The 14,232-nt window shown below is 34.9% G+C and overlaps 1 protein-coding gene across 1 annotated transcript in view; it reads right to left on the bottom strand.

Annotated features, from left to right (window-relative positions):
- Positions 1-506: 506 nt before the first annotated feature.
- The window catches only part of LOC111053664 (eukaryotic translation initiation factor 4E type 3-like), a 29,098-nt gene continuing 15,372 nt past the window's right edge, over positions 507-14,232 (bottom strand). The window contains exons 4-6 of the mRNA XM_022340580.2: positions 4,548-4,670; positions 3,866-3,965; positions 507-1,671 (exon numbers count right to left, since the gene is read on the bottom strand). Coding sequence (XP_022196272.2) covers positions 1,646-1,671; positions 3,866-3,965; positions 4,548-4,670 — 249 coding nt within the window. The 3' untranslated portion in view covers positions 507-1,645. The remainder of the gene's footprint in view (positions 1,672-3,865; positions 3,966-4,547; positions 4,671-14,232) is intronic.

The raw sequence follows: 14,232 nt of genomic DNA, 5'->3' as shown, positions 1-14,232 counted from the left end.
CATTACATGAGATGTGTCATAGAGGCAGAACATTTCAAAGTTCATCTACTTCAGATATGATGAATATAACAGGATAGTGAATCAAGTAGGATTGGAGAATGCTTTGTCCTTGATTATGTTACAATACATAGTTACGTTTCTATGCTTTGATGAACTCAAGAGGTTTTGCCTGTTTACTTGGATATAATATTGTACTAAGACAGGCTTAACTGTCAGGGTCCTCCACGAGTAAAGAATAAGTTCTTTCTTCACCAAATTTGTAATTCGAGATGGATAAATGAAAGCATTAAATAACAGTAGCTAAAGAGATTGTTTTTAATTGATTTGGGGCAAACTGCACTACCTTTTCTAAATTGAATAACTAGATTTTTAAATGAATAAACAAGTATCATATTGATCCTCAACTTGATTTGCAAATACCAGTTGAGTTGTAAGTGATATTGATTGTCACTTACTCTAAACTCAAAGAAAACTTAGAAATTGGGAAGGATTATCAAAAACACATCTTGACATTGAAAAATTTAATAAATTTACATTGATAAGTTTCATGTTACAGACAAACAATCATATCTCTAGCACCAATTCCATTAGTCTCTGGATAGTAATGACTTGAGACTTGAAATATAAAAGAAACACATTGATAAAATAAGTAGTGATGTTCTATAATCTTTGTATGGTAAATTTATGAATCGTTATAATGTGTATTATTTGGAAGAAGTGGAACATCTTGGATAGATAAACTTTCTACACTCAATATGCATAATATAGGCCAACTCTATTGAGTGAATGGATTAAATCCATCAATATCATTTTTGCACTTATTATTCTAGTTATGATCAGTCATTTTCATTGACAAGAGTTTATTTCACAAATATTTCAGGTTAAAAGGTAGACTTTGTTCAGAGTCAAGCTTTGAATGACTTAGGAGGTTATTGAAGACAGGATTATGCTACAATGATACATTCACGAAGTTAATAGATAGATCATCATATTTACAGAGAATGAATTATGCTCCAACGCTCATTTATCTCTTCTTTTAGACTCTAGTGCTCTCTTCTATTGGAGGTTGTATTATATCACAGCTGAATTACCCTTTTTAGAATATCACCAATCCAGATGAATACAAATCCAAAGAAAGTAGGTTTAATCAAACCCAATTTAACCCATGATAACATCTATTCCAATAATCAACCCTAACACACTCACAACATGTAAATGCATTCCCTATTACTAACATCAACATCATAATTATAATATAGTATATTATGGGACTAAGCTCACGTACAAGTAAACATTGCCATGGGGTTCACACAGATATAATTATTATCATTGCTGTAGTACCGAGGAATTAAAAAAATTGTCAAATTCTAAAAACATGTTGAAATTCAAATCAATTATTGAAAACAAGATTGGGATTTTCATCTGTAAAAATACAGAATTCATGTTTGAATAATTATTAATTTAAAATTGAGCAAAATTGGTTGTATATAAAATCCGTTCTAAATAAAATGGAAGTGTATATTATATGGTAACCTAGAAAATAATAATAATAATCTGAATATCATCGATCAACAATATTTTGTAGAAAAATAATAAAATTTGTTGTAAAATGGTAGACCTTTCATCGTCCAGATCGGTTTCCGTCTTAGAAAGCATGATGACCCGGATTCGCTGGAAACCAAATTCATGAATTAGGAAACAATAGTATAGAATATCAATAAAGTGCAATAAATTACACCCAAAAATAACTACATACATTACTTCAAACAAACGAATGAGTTATATTGAACGAGTGAAGCGAGGTTCCAGGTCAGTGATTGATTTTCTTTCGTATGTTTAACAATAACTTATGAAATCTTTGACTAAACGGCTTCAAAGTTTGAACACATATTGAGCAATTCTACATATCAAGTTCCTCTCTCTCTATCTCTCTCGTCGTTTCTTGCACATGCTCTGCCCATCGGAAACGCATCAATCTTATGTTGGTCTATAGCTGGGGCTCTGCATAAAGTTCTGTAAACTCAGCATTGGTACGTATGCGCCATTGTCTATCCCCGCATACCGGTCCATAAATTCTTATGATTTTCCTCTCAAACAAATCCAAGACTCCTGCTGTTTAGGTTGTGATAGTCCAAGCTTCACTACCATAGCAAACCACCGTTCTTATTATACATTCAAAGTTTTCTTTTGTTGATAGAGTTAGTATATTTCGTATATAGATCAAGTTCGTTGGCCAACGAACTTAGCACACTCCTTCGTCCAGGAAAAATGATAACATTGATTTTTTTCAAATTTTAATAGCATGAGGGCTTTTTGTTCATTGATGTTAACAGCATAAAATATTATGTTTTTTCACTAAATATCAGTTATTTGGTCTAATCTTTGCAACTTTGGATGATAGACTACAAAAACAAAACTATAATTGGAAGGACAACGATAATTTTTAATGTACTCTAAGGGAATGAGCCACGTCATTTTATATAATATGAGATACTCTCAAATTGAAAATCGGAATATTTTTTTAAAGCTCCAGTTTAATCTGTTTAATATTTTTAGATTTTCAAATGGAGTACTATTAAATTTGATGTAAAACTTTGAAAATACTGTGGATATTTTTTCACTTCAGTGAATTATTATTTGTGTTTGGAATGTTGATTGTCTATACCAGTGGTCGCCAAAAAGTCGGTCGCGAGCTACCGATAGCTCGTGGGGTAGTTTTTGGTAGCTCACAGAAATGCTTGGGTTGGCAGCCATGCATTGAGTGACATGGCTACAGAATGTTACATTTCTCACAGATATAAATGAGAAGTTGAATGATTCAAATTTTCAGCTTCAAGGGAAAGATAAGGACATCGGTGGAATGATTTCAACTGTAAAATCGTTTTCCAAGAAGCTCGAGATGTGAGAAAAGAATGTCGTCCAGTTTGAATATGAACACTTTCCCAGTATGAAGAAAATCAATGACGAGAAAAATTCTCCACATCACCGCAGCAATAACCAAGAATACGTTACAATTCTTTCAGACTTGAACAACAGTTTGATCAACGATTTCAAGATTTTAAAAGCATAACAAATATGGTACAATTCATTAACTCTCTTTTGTAGATATCTATGCAGAAGATTTTTCAGTTTGTGTAGTAAAACATTTTGGTGCAGATCAGGCTTCAGATGAAATGGAATTTGAGGATTTTCAAAATGATCTGTCTCTGAGATCACTTTCTACAACTGGAAATATTTGGCCTCAAGTCCCCAAAAGGAAAATATCCAACTATTATTCAAGTTCCATTGAGGTAAAAGCTCACTTACTTGTGTGAAGCATCTTTTTAAAGTATGAAATTTATAAAAAATCGATATAGGAACAGACTGACTGATGAACATTTGGACAACTGCATCAGAATGGCGGCTACAAGGTACACTCCAAACATCAAGAAAATACTTGATGACCAAAAAGAGTTCCACTGCTCTCATTGAAATGTACATTACAACTTTTTTTATACTTTTAGCTATGAGATGAGTAGATTCCAACACTAGAAATGTATCTTTATAGGCAATAAAAATGTGAAAATTTCATTTTGCGTACCGTACTTTCTTCAGTCTAATATTCCTTGGAAGCTCACTAGAAGATTTATAAATGCTATTCTAGCTCACAGGCTCATAAGTTTGGCGACCATTGATCTATACTATAAATGAGTCGTCAATATCCTAGAATCAGCAAGTTATTCAGCTTAGGGGGGCTTACTAGTTTAATAAGTAATTCAATTTTCACTTTTTAATAATGAAAATTCAACAATTTCTTTGAATGATATAATGTTATTGCTTCAATTTTGTTGGAAAAAAGAACCATAGAAATAATATAGAATCATACCTTTGTAGAAGCATGTGATGAATCGAACGCCTGGAAGCAAGACACGAATTTTGTCCAGAACTAATGATTTTTCGGCCAAATCTGATCGGCTGTTCCAAATCTGAAATTAAAAAAGTTTCACATTATTCATAAAAGTTCTGTGATGAATGATTGAATCCAATAAAGTATTTAGTAAAGAAGGAACAGGAAAAATGTAGAAACAAAAACAACGAGAACAAACTAGAATTCTAGAAACCTGTGACCAACTATTGTGGAATCACAGCCACATTTGATTGAAAGGAATTGGAAGATGAATCAAAGGGTAATCGTAAGAAAATAAAGAGGCTCTAGCTATTCCACATTCCAAAAATTCACCTCCACTTTCTGACAGCATCTCCATCATTTGAGAGGAATAATAATTTTGCTATAAAACAACTTTTTCGGGCACTTCATCAGTTTTCAACTATAAATTGTTTTTATTTCATCTATAAATTGCTATTACTATTTCAAACTGTAAATTGTTTTCATTCATCAAAGAAATATGACGATTTTTATTCAAGGAACAAATAATGACGTTACGGAAAAACAGGGAGGAATTTTCTCAAGTAATCTTTGTTTCGGCTTGAAAAACACTGGTGATACTGGGATGCCTCTTACCTATGGACAATGCAGGTGAATGAAAAATGAATAGAATGAAGCTTACTTGAATCAAGTCATCACGTTCGCGTGTGGTGATGCTCAGACCGCAGACACAATCACCTTCCGCCATTGACTCCACAAACTGTTCACCAATAACTGCTAGAATCAGCTCTTGCCAAATTCTTAGCTAGAAAAATGAGAAATCATTGTTTTTTCGCTATATATTTTATTATATTTTAGAAAATTGACATACCGAGAGTTATTAGTTTAATCAATCAAGAAACTTGAGAGTATCCCTATGAAAATAAATTATAATACATTACTATAATCCCCGCTTAAAAAATGACACTAGACCATTCCAAAACAATAGAATATTTCTTAGAAGCCTCACAGTTGACATACTTTTTATACGAAGTAAAAAATGTGGCGGATGTATAAGTTTGTGTGAAGCAAGTTGAGACTTGGCCCCTCCATCCGAGGAAATTACTGAGTTGCCAAATCGTGTAAAATTGCAACTTTCTCAAATTTCCAATTCAACGTCAGAATTGGATGTATAATATCATCCCCGATATCCTAGTAGTGCTAAAAAAGTTTCAGGGTTGAAGGATTAAAAGGAAATTTAATTTTTATGATAAAATTGGAAACATCGCGAAGATTTGTTTTTCTTTTAAATATTACTTCTCTCGGAATCATGTAGCGTCGTAATGAGTAATAATTTTATATCAAATGAACGGGGAGACTGTCTCCTTTCTATTGGTGTCTGGATCATATTAATCCGACCCATAGTTATTCTTCAATTAATAATTATTATGTTCGTCAATGTCGAGACATTTCGAGCAGGAAACATGAAATTTTCAACATGCTAGAAACTTTTTTGTTTCAAAAGATAAGTAGGTGGTGAAAGCGAGAAAGTTTCTCAGAAATAATTGAAATTATTTTTCCAAACAAACCACTTCCGGTCTCAGACAGCACCGTATCGCGCATGCGTTAGTAACGGTTTTTTCCCGTTCCATTCAGTCAGTTCTTTGAATGTAATGTCCTTTGTGATGATGGTTACCGAGCACCGTAACTGGAGCCGTCATTCCATTTTGATGATGATATTATTATGCAATGATGATTTATCATTAAATTCGATATAATAATCAATATATTATCATGATTTCATTCAATAAAAGAAAGAGTACTTTTCAATAATATAATTAATCAAGTATAACGGTTGTTATTTAACTAATGTTAAAAAAACACTATAACTAGGTCTACATATTGTCATTTCAAAGCAAAAACCTAACCCCCCCAACCTCTCCTTTTATATTTAAAACATTAATAAACATAAATTTTGGTAAAAACCCGTAATCCCTACCAGCATATTGCAATTTCAAAGCAAAATCCTAACCCCCTAACCTATCTTTTCACCTTTGAAATATCAAAAACCATAATTCTACCTGTACCCTAGCCCTTTCTAGCATATTGTAATTTTAAAGCAAAAACCTAACCTAGCCTTATGAAACATTATTAAATATAACTTAAAAAAACCTAACCCCTAACCCTTTCACATTCAATACTTTGGATTTCAAAGCAAACTCCTAACCCCCTAACCTATCCTTTCACCTTTGAAACAACGAAAAACATGACTCTACCTGGACCCTAGCCCCTTCTAGCATATTGCAATTTCAAAGCAAAAACCTAACCTATCCTTATCAAACATTATTAATTTTTTTATTTATTTATTCAACGATACATTGCTATCTAGTCTAGGGACTAATGAGCAACTTTTTATGTCCTATTATACTAATAAATACTTCATACAAGAGAATCCTCCATAGGGTCTCCTATTCAAATTCTAATATTATTAGTACACTGCTTATGACTGTACTACACAGGTGGGTTTCACTCATTTCCACTGCTCTGCTTTTCACTGGACACAAGACACTTGAATCAGCACTAGACCAGTTCAAATGGCTTCTTCCTTTTCAGCCTCCTCACCAATCCTTCATTTTCCAGCAGCTGGATTGCTTCTGTTTGCTGAGGCACTTTCAATCTTGTCATCTATAGCTAATATTGCTGTGTCATCGGCAAATGTTGCTATTGTATTATTCTCGAGACATGGTAGATCACTTGTGAACAGAAGATAGAGAATCGGCCCCAAAACACTCCCTTGTGATACTGCTGCCTTTATTTCTCCTAGTCCAGAATAAGCATCTTCATGGTTCACTCTGAAGTATCGTCCAGTTAAATATGAATGTAGGATGTCTGTGAATTGCTTTGGAAGTAACTTTTTCAACTAATTGATTAGTCCTTCATGCCAGACTCTCTATCAAAAGCTTGACTCACATCCAGAAATGCTGCAGAACAAATTTTTTTCTCTTCCAACGACCTTTCTATTATATTTACAATCCTGTGTACCTGATCAATTGTTGAATATTTTTCCTGAAGCCATTTTTGAATTGATTCCTGAAGCCATTTTAGTTTTTGAATTGATTCCTGAAGCCATTTTAGAATTGATGATCTGGTATAAATTTTTTCCTTCCAATAATCGGAGTCAGCCTTTTCAACAATATTCTTTCAAAAAGTTTTGACATTACTGGAAGCAAAGATATTGGCCGGTATGATGAGATGTTGTGAGGCTCTTTTCCAGGTTTTGGGATCATTACCACCTCAGCTACCTTCCACATGCAAGGAACATATTTGAGTCTAAAAACGGCATTTATAATATTAGTTAATTTCACTATAGCTTTCCTTGGTAAATTCTTCAATACTACTCCTGTTATTAAATCAAATCCTGGTGCTTTTTTGTAGTTAATTTTTTTATTTCTTCCTCTACTGCATCCAGTGTAACATGTCTAAACTCTTCGCTCTCCTGAATAAAATCCTCTTCAATTTCTAGCTCATCATGATTGTGTGGTTGAAATGTGTTTACCAGATGATCAGCAAATGCTTGAACTTTTTCTGTATTGCTTCTAGCCCATGAGCCATCCTGTTTCCTAATTGGTGGTGCATGCTGAATGGGTCTTTTCAATTTCCTGGCTGCCTTCCAGAGAGAGTAGTCGGTGCTTTCATCTCCTGTTAGATTTCTCAGATAATGATTCATTGATTCATTCTTAATTTGTTGGATTTCTCTTCTGAGCTGTTGAGTTAAATGATTAAGTTGCCTTTTATCTTGTGAAGTTCTTGTTTGTTGCCATTTTTTCCTAGCTCTCCTTTTTTCAGCTATCATTTCCCTCACTTCTGTTGGGTGGCTATTTCCTACAGTTCTTCTTCTTAGTTGTGGGGCTGCCTGGGGCAACCAGGCTGCCTGTTGCACGTCAATGACAAATTTTTCCAGTTCTCCATCAAGCTGTTCCATGCTTCTCAATGGTACATCAAGGATTATTTTTTCTTCCAGCATCTGTTGAAATCCTTCCCAGTCTGTACGGGTATTAACAAGCCCTGGCCGTTCATTTTGTTTTTGTATTATAGTTTCACTCAGCTGTAGAAGAATTGGAGAATGGTCAGAATCAAGGTCGAAACTTTCCTCAATACTCAAGTAGTTGAAACTCACATTTTTAATTAAGAAGAAATCTATTAGGTCTGGAATTTTTTGCATATCTGAGGGCCATTAGGTTGGTTTTCCGGTAGAAATGGCCTCACAACTGTACTCCATAATAGCCTTATAGAGCTCTCTGCCTTCCGTGGTTGTTAAACGTGACCCCCAAAAAACGTGTTTTGCATTAAAATCACCTCCAAGAATGAATTTTGTACCCAACATCTCAAATAAAGCTATGTATTCTCCTTTTTGTATGGAATGTCTGGGTGGGCAGTAGATAGCAGCCACAACTAACTTAAAAGTTCTTGTTTGAACAGCTACACTAGTTAATTGCACTCTTTCTGACTCATATTTAATTTTTTCATGATGTTGAATACTATCCTTGATGATAACAGCACTCCACCTCGCGACGAATTACTGGGATGTATAGCATGATAAGTCTTATATCCTCTGATTCTAAAGTAAGATTGTTTAGTGAAATGAGTTTCTGAAACTAAACAAATATCTATCTTTTCTAAATTTAAGACTACTCCTAATTCTTGTTGCTGATTAAGGAGTCCATTAGCATTCCATTCAACTATTCTAAGTGTATTCAGCATTACAATTCAGAAGAATAATTTTTATCCAACTTCTCAAAACGGCTTTAAAGATAGAAGATACTTTTTTCTTGCTTGTCTAACTTATGTAAAATGAGCTTCAGCACCTGATTAATATCTCCCAACATATTATCGAACTGACAGCTATTCGAATTAGAGCCTTTGTTTCCAACAACAGTCTGAGCAAATGTTCTTCTACTCAGACTAGGCACACGAATTCCTACCTGCTTAGTATTTTTATCTCCAAGTTTTGTAGTTGGATTTTGACTGATTGAGCTTTTGGGAGTGTTTGTCTTCCTTTTTTGAGCCGCATTTCTGATTTTCTGCAGTTCAATAGCTACAGTACACTTTCTGTAACTTGCAGGGTGAGCTTCTCCGCAATGGACACATTTTGGTAGGACATCATTGGATTTTTGGCAGTCCCTACTTAGATGCTTTGATCCACATTTCACGCATCTTGGTTCCATGTTACAGTAAAGTTGGGTGTGACCGTAAGCCTGGCATTGCTTGCATTGGGCTATCAGCTTTGTCTTCCTTATATTTTCAATTTCCACCTTACATCCAAGAACCGTTTTCAATTCAAATATTTTTTTGTAATCTTCCTCGCAGCTAAAGGATACCAGGAACATGTCCAATGGTTCCTTAGTCTTACATTTGAGTTTATTTACCACTTCCAGGACTTTATAGCCTTGATTCTTCAAATCATCAAGTATGGTATCTGGACTACATGAATGATGTAGTTTCTTTACCATCACTCTGATGGGTCGAGACTGTTTATTTTCGTATAAATGCCACTTATAGCCAGTATCAACCAATTCTTTCGTCACGTTTCTATAAGTATCTACATCTAGAACGTTGATTTTGAATGTTTCATCACTGACTAGCTTTATTCTAAACTTGTCATCTGGAGAGACACTGTTCAAAGTTTTCAAAAACGTATTGAAATTTTTTATATCGTTCACAATGATAGGAGGCGGGGGCACTACTTTATTCTTCTTTTCCTTGATGTGCTGGCTGTCAGTTGCTGCACTGCTTGTTGATGGCTGGGGGGGCGAAAGCGAGGTATCCATCTTCTTTTTTTTTAATTTCTTGATTTCACTCGAATCCATTCAGTCTCCTTTGCTAACTCTTCTTCATAGAGAAATGTAGCTTCTTGTTTTCTTCCTTTTCGGCAGTTAGTTTATCAGTTTTCAAATTTCCTCCAACAGTAAATGACTGAGGCTGGTTCTTACTCTCTCCATTTTTCTCAAGAAGAGAGATTCTTTTAATCAGTTGCTCTAGCTTCGTTTCAAGCTCTTCATTCTTGATTTGCATCATTACACATTTATTTTCAGCTTCCTTCCAACTATTATACAATATATGTTCGGTCGCTGTTCTTGAATTATTTGGGTCGATGACCTTTTCCGGCGTTGACTCCTTTGTAGGGATACCTGCGTTTACACTACCGGTTTCCATTTTTCCTTCATTCGCTTTGACTTCTTCTTCTTCTTCTTCTTCTTCTTCTTCTTCTTCTTCTTCTTCTTCTTCTTCTTCTTCTTCTTCTTCTTCTTCTTCTTCTTCTTCTTCTTCTTCTTCTTCTTCTTCTTCTTCTTCTTCTTCTTCTTCTTCTTCTTCTTCTTCTTCTTCTTCTTCTTCTTCTTCTTCTTCTTCTTCTTCTTCTTCTTCTTCTTCTTCTTCTTCTTCTTCTTCTTCTTCTTCTTCTTCTTCTTCTTCTTCTTCTTCTTCTTCTTCTTCTTCTTCTTCTTCTTCTTCTTCTTCTTCTTCTTCTTCTTCTTCTTCTTCTTCTTCTTCTTCTTCTTCTTCTTCTTCTTCTTCTTCTTCTTCTTCTTCTTCTGTGTATTCAGCATTACAATTCAGAAGAATAATTTTTATCCAACTTCTCAAAACGGCTTTAAAGATAGAAGATACTTTTTTCTTGCTTGTCTAACTTATGTAAAATGAGCTTCAGCACCTGATTAATATCTCCCAACATATTATCGAACTGACAGCTATTCGAATTAGAGCCTTTGTTTCCAACAACAGTCTGAGCAAATGTTTTTCTACTCAGACTAGGCACACGAATTCCTATCTGCTTAGTATTTTTATCTCCAAGTTTTGTAGTTGGATTTTGACTGATTGAGCTTTTGGGAGTGTTTGTCTTCCTTTTTTGAGCCGCATTTCTGATTTTCTGCAGTTCAATAGCTACAGTATTCTGTAACTTGCAGGGTGAGCTTCTCCGCAATGGACACATTTTGGTAGGACATCATTGGATTTTTGGCAGTCCCTACTTAGATGCTTTGATCCACATTTCACGCATCTTGGTTCCATGTTACAGTAAAGTTGGGTGTGACCGTAAGCCTGGCATTGCTTGCATTGGGCTATCAGCTTTGTCTTCCTTATATTTTCAATTTCCACCTTACATCCAAGAACCGTTTTCAATTCAAATATTTTTTTTGTAATCTTCCTCGCAGCTAAAGGATACCAGGAACATGTCCAATGGTTCCTTAGTCTTATATTTGAGTTTATTTACCACTTCCAGGACTTTATAGCCTTGATTCTTCAAATCATCAAGTATGGTATCTGGACTACATGAATGATGTAGTTTCTTTACCATCACTCTGATGGGTCGAGACTGTTTATTTTCGTATAAATGCCACTTATAGCCAGTATCAACCAATTCTTTCGTCACGTTTCTATAAGTATCTACATCTAGAACGTTGATTTTGAATGTTTCATCACTGACTAGCTTTATTCTAAACTTGTCATCTGGAGAGACACTGTTCAAAGTTTTCAAAAACGTATTGAAATTTTTTATATCGTTCACAATGATAGGAGGCGGGGGCACTACTTTATTCTTCTTTTCCTTGATGTGCTGGCTGTCAGTTGCTGCACTGCTTGTTGATGGCTGGGGGGGCGAAAGCGAGGTATCCATCTTCTTTTTTTTTAATTTCTTGATTTCACTCGAATCCATTCAGTCTCCTTTGCTAACTCTTCTTCATAGAGAAATGTAGCTTCTTGTTTTCTTCCTTTTCGGCAGTTAGTTTATCAGTTTTCAAATTTCCTCTAACAGTAAATGACTGAGGCTGGTTCTTACTCTCTCCATTTTTCTCAAGAAGAGAGATTCTTTTAATCAGTTGCTCTAGCTTCGTTTCAAGCTCTTCATTCTTGATTTGCATCATTACACATTTATTTTCAGCTTCCTTCCAACTATTATACAATATATGTTCGGTCGCTGTTCTTGAATTATTTGGGTCGATGACCTTTTCCGGCGTTGACTCCTTTGTAGGGATACCTGCGTTTACACTACCAGTTTCCATTTTTCCTTCATTCGCTTTGACTTCTTCTTCTTCTTCTTCTGTTGCCTCTTCTTCAAACTCGGGAATCAAAAATTTCGAAGGTCTGACGAACGACATTTATGTTGAATTTAAAATGTTTATTCAAAACGATTGTGTCGCGAACATTGACCGGCCGGCCTAACCGGGACGCTCGAACGCGCACTTGCGTACTGCAATTTCGTTCTTTTCGACAATTTCGCGTCGGCCTAATTCCACTAATGCGCAGATACGGAACTATCGAAATATAAATATTTTTACTACTATACAACACTATTCTATTAACAATACAATGCTCTCGACATGCTACCGCTACGACGTCTAAACGATGACTATGAATTAAATATAACCTTAATAAAACCTAACCCTTAACCCTATTTTGTCAATTAGTTGAATTTCTACATTGTTGATAAACGATGTGGCAACCTTGCAATGCGTGAAAGAGATAACGTCATCTGCTTTGTTGAATGATACACAAGGATAGCAACACCATTGCAAATCACACACTGCCATTATAACTTGGACCTCACTATAGATACTCAAAGAATACTTTTGAATAACTATGTGATAACTGTGACCGTTGCTAGCCGTTACTCTGTATCTGAGACAAAGAGAAGCTGCTAGATGACCATAATAATAGTGGAAATGACAACCTGGCCTAGAATAATCCAAGCGGTGTTTCATTACAGCCTTTCTAGACAATCAGCTGCTTGCGTTTGAAATAATTCAGTCAAATAATCTTGTAAATTGCCAGCCTTTAGCATACAATTTGGTACACTATGCATACCATGCAGCCACTCTTCTAACTTTAAAATTCCTTTGAGACCAAAATACGATCGTCCGACTACTTTTGACAATTGAAAAAACAATTTCAATTATTTCTGAGAAACTTTCTCGCTTTCACCACCCACTTATCTCTCTAAACAAAAAATTTTCCAGCATGTCGAAAATTTTATGTTTCCTGTTCGAAATGTCTCGACATTGACGAATATAATTATTAATTAAAAAATATCTATGTGTCGGATAAAAATGATCCAGACACCAATAGAAAGGAGACAGTCTCCCTGTTGATTTGATATAAAATTATTACTCATTACGACGCTACATGATTCTGAGAGAAGTGATATTCAAAAGAAAAACAAATCTTTGCGATGTTTCCAATTTTATCATAAAAGTTGAATTTCCTTTCAATACTTCAACCCTGAAACTTTTTTAGCACTACTAGGATATCGGGGATGATATTATACATCCAATTCTGACGTTGAATTGGAAATTTGAGAAAGTTGCAATTTTACACGATTTGGCAACCCTGTCATTTCTTCGGATGGAGAGCCAAGTCTCAACTTGTTTTACACAAACTATAGTTATTATTCTTTGCTCTGATTAAGGATTTGAGCAAAATCCTTCCTCAGCAAAGTTCTCTGCCGGCAACTAATTTTAATCAGACAATAACTTACAATTAATACAACATATTACCAATACAGCATTCTTGTAGGTACTCTTTTTCTGCTGAGGATGATGCACTCATTAACTCAAGGCTTGTGTGTGTGTAATGAGACGGATGATGATGCGAGATTGGTGCACCTTAAGCTATAGGTGGGTTCCGAACCACCGGCGATTTTTAAACTCGATAATAGTATTTGGAGAAGTTGGGCTGGCTCTTCAAGTGGTCACACTAACAACGGGAGTAGCAGGTGCATGGAGCTCAACTTTTGTTGACAGCTCATCAGCGCCAACACGAAACCACTGTATAATTGTATCACTGTAATATTGAAGAGGGAATAATATTATTTGTATTTGAATTTTCTATGATGGGACCGCTCTAACTACACAGCCGACCGCCTGAAAGTTTTTTTTTTAAATAATTAGAATTATCTGACGCACTCTATGAAGAGGACATTTTAAATACAATTTGGAATAATCTCGTGATAGTTGATTGTCTCGTTTTCAAGATGGCCTGATTTGGTTCGTGCGGGATATTTTTCAGAGCCGGGAAACACATAGGCCTACAGATTTTAAAGATGAGAGAGAAATAAAATACCCAACAAATCGTTTAATAAGAGTTGAATTGACATTGTAGCATCATTCATGTTGAATACGCAAATAAACTTTCAGGTTTATCAGAATTTTTTAGAGGAGATTTATTTGTACTAACATTGTTGTATGAAAGAAACTTTGAAAATATATGAGTTTGAAGGCTATGTGGTCGACATAAAATAAAAATGACTTATCCATTCTTCTTAATTATTATAATGCTGGAATAAGCAAAATTGATTGTGGGATCTATTTGTAATGCATTTGAATCAATAATTCCCCCCA

This window comes from Nilaparvata lugens, chromosome 6 (assembly GCF_014356525.2).
Source record: "Nilaparvata lugens isolate BPH chromosome 6, ASM1435652v1, whole genome shotgun sequence".
Classification (NCBI taxonomy): domain Eukaryota; kingdom Metazoa; phylum Arthropoda; class Insecta; order Hemiptera; family Delphacidae; genus Nilaparvata; species Nilaparvata lugens.
Note: the sequence above shows the minus strand (reverse complement) of the source record. Positions and strands in the feature narration are given on the sequence as shown.